The following is a 13,011-nucleotide window of genomic DNA, read 5'->3' on the forward strand; positions in this document are numbered from 1 at the left end:
AGAAAGCTGCTTACTCTTTGTAAGCCAAATTTCTAACCAAATTAGCTCCTTATGCAATGCTTCTAACAACTAAGTATTAATAAGCATCCATACAGATGGGCAATGGTGGTGCATACCTTTAGTCCCAGCACTTAGGAGGCAGAGAAGGTGGATCTCTGAGTTCCGTACAGAGTGAGTTCCAGAACAGCCACGGCTACACAGAGAAACCCTGTCTTAAAAACAAGAAAAGAAAATATCCACATTTTCCAAATAGTATTAAATATTTGTACTCAGTAGACATTGCTGACTATTAATATTCTTATGTTCTTTGTAAATCATTTTTGTGTTTCAGACTATGCGTGCTTTCATAATGTTTTATTTGAAATTTGTCGAGTTACTTTATATCAATATTGCGGTTCTAAGTTTGCCATTATCTTTTTCTTTTTACAAGCTGCATGATATCTCAGAGTCAGAATTTCTAACTGAGGCTGAGACCATTTGTGATGTTGTTTGCCTGGTCTATGATGTCACCAACCCCAAATCCTTTGAATACTGTGCCAGGATTTTTAAGGTTTGTTCTTATGCCTGTGACTAATTGTAACTTTACGTGGGACTTTAAGGATCTGCAGTGTGGTGTTTTCTACTCAGAAAGTACAACAAAATAGATTGTAGAGTTGTTTAAAAAACATATGCATGTATGTAAACTGTCCCTGAAAATCCTCATTTCATTCTACATAATAGAGTCCCTGTCATAGGTAGTGACATGTTTTTATCTACATGTGACTGTGATGTGTATTCCTGATTGAGAACTTTTGCATTAATGGAAGGTCTTGGTTGTTAAGATGAAAATGCATTATATATTGCCAGTTACCCTAAGAACGACAGCCAGGGCGAGGGCTGCTTGCCAGGTGTATCATTCACTTGGAGATTATCAACAAAGGGTCAGGAGAGGAGAAAGCTGTATGTACAAAAATACTTATTCTAGCATTTCTTTACTGTTAAAAAAACTCTTAGAAAATTCAAGTATCTAACAGTTGAAGAATGGTTTTCTAGAAAAGGTATCTAGTAAAATAGCTTGTCGGTGGTGGCACACACCCTTAATCCCCGTACTCGGGAGGTAGAGGCAGGTGGATCTCTGTGAATTCAAGGCTAGCCTGGTCTACCAAGTGAGTTCCAGGACAGCCAGGACTACACAGAGAAACCCTGTCTCAAAAAACTAGCAAAACAAACAAACAAACAAAAAAGAAAATGTAATAAACACTAGAAACAGTAGTTTTGATTCTGAAGTACAGAGATGATGCAGCCTCGTCTTTAGGTGCTGTGTACAGCGTCACCACAGCTGCATAAGTAAATGTGCTAAAAGACCAGGGACAATAGAACAAAATGATGCTCTTTAGTATAGAAAATAGGTAGGTATTTTAACATTAAAATTGACAGTGATGGGGCTGGAGAGGTGGCTCAGAGGTTAAGAGCACTGACTTCTCTTCTAGAGGTCCTGAGTTCAATTCCTGACAACACATGGCGGCTCACAACCATCTATTATGTACATCTGGCGTGCAGGGGGTACATGTAGGCAGAACACTGTATACATTATAATAAATAAATAATCGAAAAAAATTACAATGGCTCTTGAGAATTAGGGTTGTTTTTTTGTTTTGTTTTTTAAGATTTATTACGTATACAACATGTGTGCCTGCCCACCAGACAAGGGCACCAGATCTCATTATAGATAAGGTTATGAGCCACCATGTGGTTGCTGGGAACTGAACTCATGACCTCTGGAAGAGTGGATAGTGCTCTTAACCTCTGAGCCATCTCTCCGGGCCCCTCCCCAGGTTTTCTTACCTACATGAGAAAGCAGCCCTGGTCATGCGTAACAACAGGAGACTGGCCTCGTGCTGCCAAACTTTGCTTCTCACTTCATTTTCCCCCTTTGGAATTGCTGTGGCTTTGCCTGTCTGGGGAAGTTTACATTTAGATAAATAGTAATTTTTAAACTTGCCACCAATATTTGATTTAATTTTTTTTTTATTCCATAGCAACATTTTATGGACAGCAGAATTCCCTGCTTAGTTGTAGCTGCAAAGTCAGACCTGCATGAAGTCAAGCAGGAGCATAGCATCTCACCTACAGATTTCTGCAGGAAACACAAAATGCCTCCACCTCAAGCCTTCACTTGCAACACTGCTGATGCACCCAGTAAGGATATCTTTGTTAAACTGACAACAATGGCCATGTACCCGTAAGTACTTGCTCTGTGTCGTGTTCATGTTGCATGATTCATAGTAGCATTGCACGCCATTAGCCATGGGCATCTTTGTCACATAGAAATTGTTCAGCAACAGAAAGAAACTTTCTAATGAGAAGGAATAAATTTGAGCAACTGCAAGTTTGGTTTGAGTATCGTAAGTGATACAGGCAGTGCTTCTAGCGTACTTGTGTATTTTTGAGCAGGCTGTAGCTGTCCTAACAGAACAGTCTGATAAAGCACAGCCACCACCCAGCATTGGGCAGTAATCCTGTTACGGTAAAATGGAGCTGACATCATGTTGCTTTGTGCTTATAAGGCATCTCCGTATGAACACAATTTCATTTTAAAATTTTTCTGTTGATTAATTGGCCTTTGATGTGTGCCAGATTCTAAAGTCTTTTGTGAATTTGCATTGACTTTACATTTTATGTTTGGATTCAGGATTTGTCTTTTTTTTTAAAGTACTGTAAAAAGTTATAAGTGAAACATCCACTATATAAATATTTTACATTGTTATCACCATAAATTTCATGTACATTTATTATATCTATACATGCATATGTACAAGCATATAACTATGGTTATCTTGATAGTTTACTAACTGCCTTAAAATTGCATGATCTTAATGACGTCCTACTCAAGTAGCGTGTTTGTATAAATTCTATTTTGTAACAAAACAGCTTTTCAGGCAGTGCGTTTCCTTGGATTTTAGAGCATATTCCATTTATTACTCTGCTAGTTTTAAAGTCATTTTTCTTACGAAAACTAGAGAAGAGTATAATCACTGTAACACTCAAGTACAGTGGTAATAATTAAACATCGTTATAAACAAAGACTGAGCCTTTCCAAAAAGGTGTTAATTTGTATAGATTTTTTTAAAGTGATAGTATAATGGTGTTAGATATTACATACTTTTTAAAAAGCATCAAGCCTTTGACTTTCTGTTTGTATTGGAAGACAAGCCATTCCTATTAATATAAGATTTGAAAACCCTTACTTCTGTTTTACCTTTGCTTTAAAACTCTCATGTATGTTATCTACAGAGAGGATCATTACAGAGGCAGCCTCTCCCGAGACATGGGCAGCACTGATAGAATAGAGAATTTGAGAAAAATCTGGGTCTTTCTAAAAACTGCTTTGTAAGTTACTTTTTCTTTATGATTCTGTGGGATTTTGTTTACATTTTCTTATAGGGTGACCAAATCTCCTTCCTTGCTGTTAATATTTAGAAATATGTAGAAACGCACTGCTTGGTCAGACTCCCTGCCTAGCTGTAACTTTCGATGCCGTCCCTGCTATGTCAATGTACCTCTTCAGCCGCATAGGTAACTGCGAGTGTGACTAGCGCTGGGTCTCTAAAGTACCTTATGCTAACCCGTGTGTGTATATATGATAAATGTACATATATGGACACTTCTTATACAGTTGATACCACTTCTCATGAAGCATCTCCCTGTTGCTCAGCATCATTTCCATTTCTCCTTTTTGGTGGGTGGAGCCTTATGGATGTGAAAGAGTCAGATTGACTTTATAAAAATCACGGATGGATTCCAGTATGACAGCTGGCAGCATCTTGGTGGCAGTGATACAATTTTCTCATCACAAGCCAGGTTTTAAAAAGAAATGTCATGAGCATTAATTCTCAAATTTGATTCTTGTTTTTCTTCATATTGGGAGTTAGGCACTTTTGGGATGCTGCTAATGTCCACACCCACGCCACCGTGTGCTGTGGTCTCATCAGCTCTCACAAGCTAAGCCAAGGCAGATTGGGCCAGTCCTTTGACTGCGAAGCCTCTGAAAATGATCAGATGTCACAGGAAGTGATGGCATGAATTCATCCGATGGTGCTCTTCTCAGTGGGTTCTGCGCCAGCCAGTACCTCGTCATGGGTGATGTGATGGCTTTGTTTGTCTGGCCACTGAGCAGTCATTGAAGGCATTGTAGTCAGGGCTTAGGTGAAATGGGTCACCCCATGTGCCTGCGCTAACCAGTGAAACTCCACTCAACCAGAAAGGAGTCAGAAAGCCCTTCAGTTTCATAACTGATTCGATTGGCTCACTGTAGATTTGTACATCCTTACCAGAATCTCATCCATCATACTTAGAGCTGCTGTGTTTTGTAGCTGATGGGATTAACCCTGTATTTCTTCTAGTACAAATTTATGAAGCACCCTGATTTCCTTTGGGAGCCAGGGTGCTTGGTGAATTAAAGATGACGTTGTTCACATCTTCTCAGGGTTGGCTTTTGTGCATTTGTCACCCTTCTCCTTCCTGGTTTTCAGGCATGTGTGTATGCTGAGGGAGGAGGAGGAAGAGGAGAGAGTGCTTATTCAAATGCTAGCAAACTTTTCCTTTCAGTTGGTGCTATGGCTTACACAAGTTTTGTTTTTTATTAATTTAGATGAGGGTGCCATCTATTGCTGTGCATATTTATTCCACTAAAACTCATCTGATAATGATCGCATCCCCTAGCTAATCTTCCCTAGATTTTCTTTAGGGAGGGAGGAAGAACTCTGACTGCTTACTATGCTTTTAGCAAATGTGGAATTCTGCACAACTTTAGCATGCCCCACACTGTCCTTTTCCTTTCTAGAAAGAGTGTTGCTTATGCCTACGTCTTTCTTAGTTTAAGTTGGCACACTTGACCTGTGCCGTATTTACGAGTGAGAACTCAACCCTGTCCTTCTGTGTGTCTTCACAGCCATGCCCGGTTACGCTGCATGTGCACCTGCAACAGGTGTACATTTTGCATCTGTCAGAACTTCCTCAACTCAGACTTGCTGCAATCTGTAAAGAACAAAATCTTCACTGCAGTTCTTAACAGGTTCTTACCTTTATTTACTGGGTACCAGGCATTCTGTTAAAATACAAAAGAATAAGTGGATAACTATTTATTACACAGATACTCATTACAAAGGCCATGAGCCAACTGACTCCCACTAACCCCACTGAAAGTCTCAATGTCGTGACATGTTTAGTTTGGGAAGCATCATTAATAATGTTTTTTAAAATCAGTAGGTCTGTTTGGGGAACTATAAGACAAGATTTTGAGTCTTTTTCATTAGGAAAGTAGCCATCCGTACCATTGTAGGAGATAATATTGTACATGGATGTTAAAATCTTGGTGTGAGTTGTAGACTAGAAGGACTTTTGTAGCAAGGAAAAGATTCATCGATCCAAAATAAAAAACATTGTACTGTACTTGGTTCATGTTCGTATGATATATCATAGGCAAACATACTAATATGAACTAGATTCTCTATTCTTGAAACTTTTATAATTCCAGTATTTCTTTTGGGGATGAAAGTACCTGGAAAGTTTACTTGAAAGAACACGGTTTCTAGAAATGAGAATGATAATCAACTTTAAAGGCGTTAAGGAAAAATCTGGGGGGGGGGGGGAGGACTATAGTGCTAGATTCTGAGCTCTCCTCCCCCAGGTTTGTTAAACTTGTTTATTCTAAATAGGCAGATTACTTTTTTTTGAAGTCATTCTTTGTGAGCTAAGCTCTGATATAACCCTATGAAGTAGTATATTCTTTCAAAAATGAAAAGAGAGTGGATGTATTCGCTCTCAAAGCAGTGAGCTTTTTTCTTTTTTTTTTTTTAATCTAATTTTATTTTATTTTTACTTTTATTTTTTTATTTTTTATTTTTGGTTTTTTTCGAGACAGGGTTTCTCTGTGTAGCCTTGACTGTCCTGGACTCACTTTGTAGACCAGACTGGCCTTGAACTCACAGTGATCCACCTGTCTCTGCCTCCCAAGTGCTGGGATTAAAGGCGTGCGCCACCATGCCCAGCTGAGCTTTTTTCTTATTCTGATCATGCTACCCTTTTGTAAGTCAGTGGCTTTTTTTAAATTTAAAAAACTATGTAATATCAGTTTGTATCTTGTGTAAAATTTATAATTGTCTAGGGATGAATTTGTTTTTTAAAATCATCTAGCTATAATTAAGAGCTGGGCTTGATTAAACAGATGATCAAGCTAATAATAGATTTGGTTTAAAATGGCTGTGCTACGTGGTCCATCCTTGAAAACTCTAGCTACATATAGAGCCTGGCTAGACTCTAGCTGGATTAAATACCTAAGAATGTGGCCACCACCACTGTAGTAACTGAGCCTATGAAATGCTGTTTGCCTAGAGTTGGAGACTAGATTTAAAGGCATTCCGTGAGTGTTTTAGTGGTGCTTTGAGCTGTAGCAGTCCCAGAATAAGAGTGCGCCCCCTTGAAGGACACTGTGAAGGGGTTACCCTGCTCTCCTGGTAAGAAAGTTCTGCCCTCTGTCCTTTGAGAGCGTCTTATAAAGGAGGAACCAGGCAGAATCCACCATGGTGACTGACAGAGATGCAAGGCTAGTTCAAACCAACAAACATATGAGCTCTGGGCTTGGATTCTGGAATTCATCTGGCTAATCCCAGGAGAGTGGCGCTCTCTGCAAGCCTTCCTGAGAGGCAGCTGTTTGCCTACAGCTTTCTTTTTTAAAGAGAGACTTTGCTTTTGCTTTTTGTTTTTTAGCTAGATATTTCTTTCTGTAGCTTTCCCTCTGTTAGCTTTAGTTCTGCCCTTTAGAGCAGCATATCCCACTCTCCCTCATCAGCACAGCAGTCCTTCAGACAGTCTCTTCTCCAGGCGGAACTAGATGACTTTAGTGACCTCATCTTTCTTAATTGTCATCACCAAGATGGCTCCAGGTGGTGCCTGACTAGTCCAGAACTGTGAGCAGCACATGTTTAGCGCCCAACTAGTATGTGATTGAAGTTTTAGCAGCCCATCCCAATGTTGACATATATTATTAACTGGGGCTGATCAAAATTGATCTTTCATATGCAGTACTATTAAGGCAAACATCTCTTCCTCTCTAATTGTCTTTTAAATATTTTAGTTGACATTTTAAATGTAAAAGTAGGTATGTATATCTCTCTACTAAATGTCATTCTTTTTCATTCATTTGTTCTAGCTCAGTCATTCAAGCATTTTTATAATCTGCCCTATTATATAACTATCATTTTGTTATATGCAAATTGCATAAATTAGATGTGTTTTAGTTTTCAAGTTGCTGATAATGTAAAGAGAGAAAAGTGAACAAGCCATAGGGAACTTTGCCAATGATAGATGTAAAATTCAGTTGGATATATATATATATATATGTATGTATGTATATGTGTGTGTATATGTGTGTGTATGTGTATATATATTTGAGCCAGGTGTGGGGCATGCACCTGTAATATCAGTACTTGGGAGACTGAGATAGGAGGATCAGGAATTTGCTTATATAAAAAATTAGAAGCTAGCCTGGGCTGCTTGAGAACCTATCTCAAAAAATAAAACAATAAAAAGTAATAGTAAATAATGAAGTTTTAAAACTAATGTATCATTAAGCTTGATGTGGTGGTACACACCTGCAGTCCCAGTATTCAGGAAGCTGAGACAGGAGAATCGCAAATTCAAGGCCAGCCTGCTTTACACAGTAATAAGTTTGAGGCCTAACTAAACTCCATTCTGAGAACTTAGCTTCAAAAATAAAAACAGGGCTGGAGAGGATGGCTCAGAGGTTAAAGGCACTCACTGGCTGCTCTTCCAGAGGTTCTGAGTTCAATTCCCAGCACCCACATGGTGGCTCACTATAATCTAATAATGTGATCTGATGCCCTCTTCTGGCCTGCAGGTGTACATGCAGATAGAGCACTCATATACATAAAATAAATAAATAAATCTTAAAAAAAAATTAAAATACAAATAAATAGACATTGTATCTTATCTATCAGGAGTTTCAGGGAGGGTGTTTTTTGAAATCAGTCTATAATTTTTTATCGCTTTGCCCTGCTTATCAATGGATTGTTTTGTTGTTGTTTTTTAATTTTTAAAAGATGTATTTATTATTTGTACAGTGCTTTGTCTGCATGTACACTTGCAGGCCAGAAGAGGGCATCACATCACATTATAGATGGATGTGAGCCACCATGTGGTTGCTGGGAATTGAACTCAGGACCTCTGGAAGAGCAGCCAGTGCTCTTAACCATTGAGACATTCCTCCAGCCCTCAATGCATTGTTTTATCTACTAAATAAGAAGTGACATCTATTTGATATCTTATTCTTGGTGAACCTACCTTGGCTTAAGGTAATTTACCAATTACAAACCACTTATTTCATTATCTGTTCTAGAAGTTCTTAATTGCTATCATAGCATACTTCCTTATTTTCTGTGGCACTGGTGGTGATTCAGTCAGTTTCTAGGTGAGATAGTTTGGAGATAACTTTAAATTCATGTGCTTGAGCCACACCACGATCTTCAAACAAGTCAGCCCTTTCTGTCACATCTGTTCAAATGGGAAGTAATTTAATAATAGTGTCAGCACTCATCACTGGCATCTGGTAATCAAAAGCAGAATATGAAGAAAACCATGCACGTTTCAGAGGACCACGTTCTTACCTCAGTTGCTGTTTCACCGTGTTTGGGGTAGAGTTGCAGTGAATGTCAGGGTTTCTATACTGATTTCTTCTAAGTAACAGAAGGATATAGGAAAACAGCATAGGTGGGTGGAGGCCAAAACTCAGTTCACAGAGGATGTAGAGTAATAGGTGAGGGTGTGGATGAGTGCAGTGCCCAAGTGTGAGGAGCGCGGTGGTTGCAGCAGGCCTGACTATAAGAGACATTTGCTATGTTGCTGTGTGCCTGTGCTGTGCAGGACTGGTGTTGCCTGGCGTTCTGATTCTAAAAAAAGAAACTGAGAATCAAGGGTTTATGAGACATGGGCTTGTTTGTGGTATTACCCATGCCTCTAATCTCAACACTAAGGAGGCTGAGGCAGGAGAATTACTATGGGTTTGGGACCAGCTTAAACCACAGAATGTGTTCTAATGGGCTAGAATAAGACTATCTCGCCAGGCACGGTGGTGCAGGCCTTTAATCCCAGCACTCGGGAGGCAGAGGCAGGTGAATTGCTGTGAGTTTGAGGCCAGCCTGGTCTACAAAGAGAGTTCCAGGGCAGCCAAGGCTACACAGAGAAACCCTGTCTTGAAACTGCTCCCCCCCTCCCAAAAAAAGGTGCACATACCTTTAGTCTCCGCACTACAGGCAGAGGCAGGTGTATCTCTGAGTTTTAGGCCAGCTCTACAGAGTTCCAGGCCAGGCGGGACTATATACCTTCTCTCAACAAACAAACAAAAACCCACTAAAAAACAATTTGATGTGAAAGTTGCTGGTAATTGACTAATATGCATTAAAGACTTTGACATTACCAGGACCAAGCATATCCATAAACCACCATTCTGCAGTCTTAGTTTTAAGATGAAAATGGAGCACGGAGTAGTGCTGAGGCAGGAGATAGCCGTAAGTTCAAGATCCTGTCACAGACAAATCCTGCAGAAAAAGAGGACACAAGACAGAGCCTGTGTTCTTCACCCCACAGTGTGTGGGTGGCGGGGCGAGAATGGAGCCTTCTGTCCTCTCAGGTTCTGACAGTCACTGTTGGTTTGCCATGTTAAACATATTGTAATGAATATTGTTAATATACGCAGAAGAGAAAGACTTAGTTAAAAGTCATAGCGCTTCATTCCTTGAGGAAGGTTTCCACTTTCCACCTAGTGTTTGATATAAATGGTGTGTACACACACACACACGCACGCACGCACGCACGCACGCACGCACGCACGCACGCACGCACGCACGCACGATTTTAATCCAGCACTGTGGAGGGAGAGACAAAAGGCCCTGTGTAAGTTCCAGACTAGCCTGGTTTACATAGTGAGTTCCAGGATAGCAAGGGCTACATAAAGACACATATTTCATATCTGAATAGTTTCATGTTTTCCTTTAGAACAATTATGAACAATTAGAATTGTTTGAATATACATCTGATCTTAGCTTGGGTTTATTGCTGTGAAGAGACACAATGACCAAGGTAAGTCTTGTAAAAGGCAACAAGTAGTTAGGGATGGCTTACAGTTTCAGAGGCTCCGGAAGCATGCAGCGTGCGGGCAGACAGCGCCAGCGGAGCTGAGAGCTCTGCATCTTGATCCCCAGGCAGCAGAAGGAGACTGTGTCACACTGGCCAGACTTGAGCATACAGGAGACCTCAAAGCCCACCTCCATAGTGACACACTCCTTCAACAAGGCCACACCTCCTAATAGTGCCACTCCCTGTGAGCCACGCATTCAAACACATGAGTCTATGGGTGCCAGTTCTATTCAAGCGACCATATATTTGAAGGATGATTCGTGTGTAGTCGGTCATTTTATCTTTGGGAATGCTTTCATTTCTAGTAGTGTAAGTTATGCTACTGGGGGAAAACACCTTTTGAGATTATTTTAATTTTTTTGAATCTGAAAGTGATGAACCTAGTATATAAGAATAAGCTTGACTCTTGGTTTAAACTACCCAGAATTCTTACTTATTTATTGCCTATTATTCTTATTTGAGAACTGCTTTCTCTGATAATGCTACCATGTGTGTCAGAGAGTCTACGGAGTCAATCTGTCCTTTAGGTATTCTTTTCCTCAGTCACCTGTGCCACTTAGTGATTTTAATCACCTTTTAAATTGTTATGTTAAATGGTTATGTTCTTTTTTCCTTTCTGAAATCTCTTGATCTCTTTCAAAGCAAGGTTTCTGTATATAATTTTCCCATGTTTCCTAACTGATAATTGAACTAAAATTGTTTATTTTACAATACACTATTTTGGTACAATTTTCTTTGGCACTTATTTTGGTTTTAGGATTTTTGAAATTCCATTTTATTTGCTTTAGCCATTTAAATTATTTACTCATGTTATTCCTTAAGTTTGGTAGCAGCATTTTACTTTGGTAACAGTGCATAATTCACACAACTTGCTAACTTATCTTATAGATGGACATTGTCCCCATTGTTGTTGTTGTTGTTGTTGTTGTTGTTTTAGACAGCAGAATGACAGGCGGTTTTCATATATATATAATTATTTTTATTTTATGTACATTGGTGTTTTGACTGAATGCATGTCTGATTGAGGTTGTCAGATCCCCTGGAACAGGAGTTACAGGCAGTTGTGAGCTGCCATGTGGGTGCTGGGAATTGAACCAGGGTCCTCTGGAAGAGCAGTCAGTACTCTTAACTGCTGAGCCATCTCTCCAGCTCCCGCCTCATTGTATTTTTAATACATTTTAGAACTGATTATATGTGTGGTTTATTTTAAGCTACTTACTAATGGATTACTTTGCTTGCCTGTGTTACTTTGATAATCACCCAACTTCTTCCCCTATGCAGTTGGAAGACATGTTACTTTGTTTAGCTGCCCTTTAAAGGAAGGATTTTATTACTGTCAGACCAAAATGAATTGCTTTCTCATAGAATTATCTGATGGAAAGGATGGGTTTTTAGGATCTTAGATACTAGGACTCTTGTGCTCTCTTAGAATACTATGTTGTAGTAAAGTAATGTGAACAAAGAAATCCTATTTTGGTGTCTTATATGCAGCGTCTACTTTCCTTTGTATGTCGTGTCCCCCCCCCAAATATTTATTTATTTATTTATTATGCATACCAGCAGGCCAGAAGAGGGCACCAGAGCTCATTACAAATGATTGTGAGTCACCATGTGATTGCTGGGAACTGAACTCAGGACCTCTGAGCCGTCTCTCCAGCCCCCTCCTTTGTATGTTTTTAAGTATAATTCTTTGAATCTATATATATATATATAACATAGGTTAGGTTTTTTTTCTTCTTAGATTTATCGCATTTTATATATGGGGCTTTTGCCTACATGTGTTTATGTGCACTACCACGTACATTCTTGGTACCCGAGAAGGCCAAAGAGGGTGTCAGATCCCCTGGAAATACAGATGGTTGTGAGTCACCGTGTGGGGGCTGGGACTTGAACCCAGGTCCTCTGGAATAGCAGCCAGTGCTCTTACCTGCGAGCCATCTCTCCAGCACCTATACTTAAATTTAAGATAACTCAAGAACTTGTGTCACAGCTTTTCAGTCAGCTGCTGATGATTAGGATTTCAGGTTATTGTCCATTTAGTTTATATATTAAAGAACATGACAATTCTTTAAGCATCTGTAGTCAACTTAGAGAGTGTGGAGCATTTCCTGACATCACTGTCTATCTACATCCTTTTGCAAAATATGTCACTATTAGGCATGCTCAGTTAACAGCTTCCTTTTGATTTCTGTCACAGTTTATCTCTACTGGGTTCTGTGCATTGCTTTCTTAATCTCTCCTAAGAAACTTCTTATTAAATAGTTAATGTGGGGGCTGGAGAGGTGGCTCAGAGGTTAAGGGCACTGACTGCTCCAGAGGTCCTAAGTTCGATTCCCAGCAACCACATGGTGGCTCACAACCATCTATAATGTTATCTAATGTCCTCTTCTGGTGTATGTGCAGGCAGAGCGTTGTATACATAATAATAAATAAATAAATTTTTTAAAAAATCGTTCATGCAGGGCTGGAGAGGTGGCTAAATGGTTAAGAGCATTAATTGCTCTTCCAGAGGACCCAGATGAGGACCCAGATTCAAATCCCAGCACTCACATGGCAGCTCACACCTGCCTATAACTGCAAGGTCTGACACCCTCACATAAACATCCATGCAAGCAAAACACCAATGCACATAAAAATAAATAAATTTAAAACAGTTTGTGTTTCCTAGTTCTATTAGGAGAGTTATATTTGCAGGGCTGGGGCTGTAAGTCAATGTAAGGGTTCTTGCCTCACATGTATGAAGCCAGACTTTGATTCCTGGCAACACACACTCTCTCTCATACACACACACACACACACACACACACACACACACACACA

General features: G+C 39.7%; 2 protein-coding genes across 11 annotated transcripts in view; one reads left to right on the top strand and one right to left on the bottom strand.

Annotated features, from left to right (window-relative positions):
* The window catches only part of LOC311579674 (protein Njmu-R1), a 216,181-nt gene that overhangs the window by 91,156 nt on the left and 112,014 nt on the right, over window positions 1-13,011 (bottom strand). The gene's annotated exons all lie outside the window — the stretch shown is intronic.
* RHOT1 (ras homolog family member T1) overlaps window positions 1-13,011 on the top strand; it is a 69,610-nt gene that overhangs the window by 51,677 nt on the left and 4,922 nt on the right. For 3 of the 8 annotated variants that reach the window (XM_084747991.1, XM_084747987.1, XM_084747985.1), the window contains 4 exons: window positions 431-550; window positions 2,019-2,221; window positions 3,274-3,369; window positions 4,931-5,053. In XM_084747991.1, the coding sequence (XP_084604117.1) occupies window positions 431-550; window positions 2,019-2,221; window positions 3,274-3,369; window positions 4,931-5,053 (542 nt within the window). Of the gene's footprint in view, window positions 1-430; window positions 551-2,018; window positions 2,222-3,273; window positions 3,370-3,459; window positions 3,485-4,930; window positions 5,054-13,011 lie in introns of those variants that run through there. The other 5 variants (XM_084747992.1, XM_084747986.1, XM_084747990.1 and 2 more) reach the window with 4 other exon arrangements.

The sequence above is a fragment of the Acomys minous genome, assembly GCF_964271855.1.
Source record: "Acomys minous genome assembly, chromosome: 12".
Classification (NCBI taxonomy): Eukaryota; Metazoa; Chordata; class Mammalia; order Rodentia; family Muridae; genus Acomys; species Acomys minous.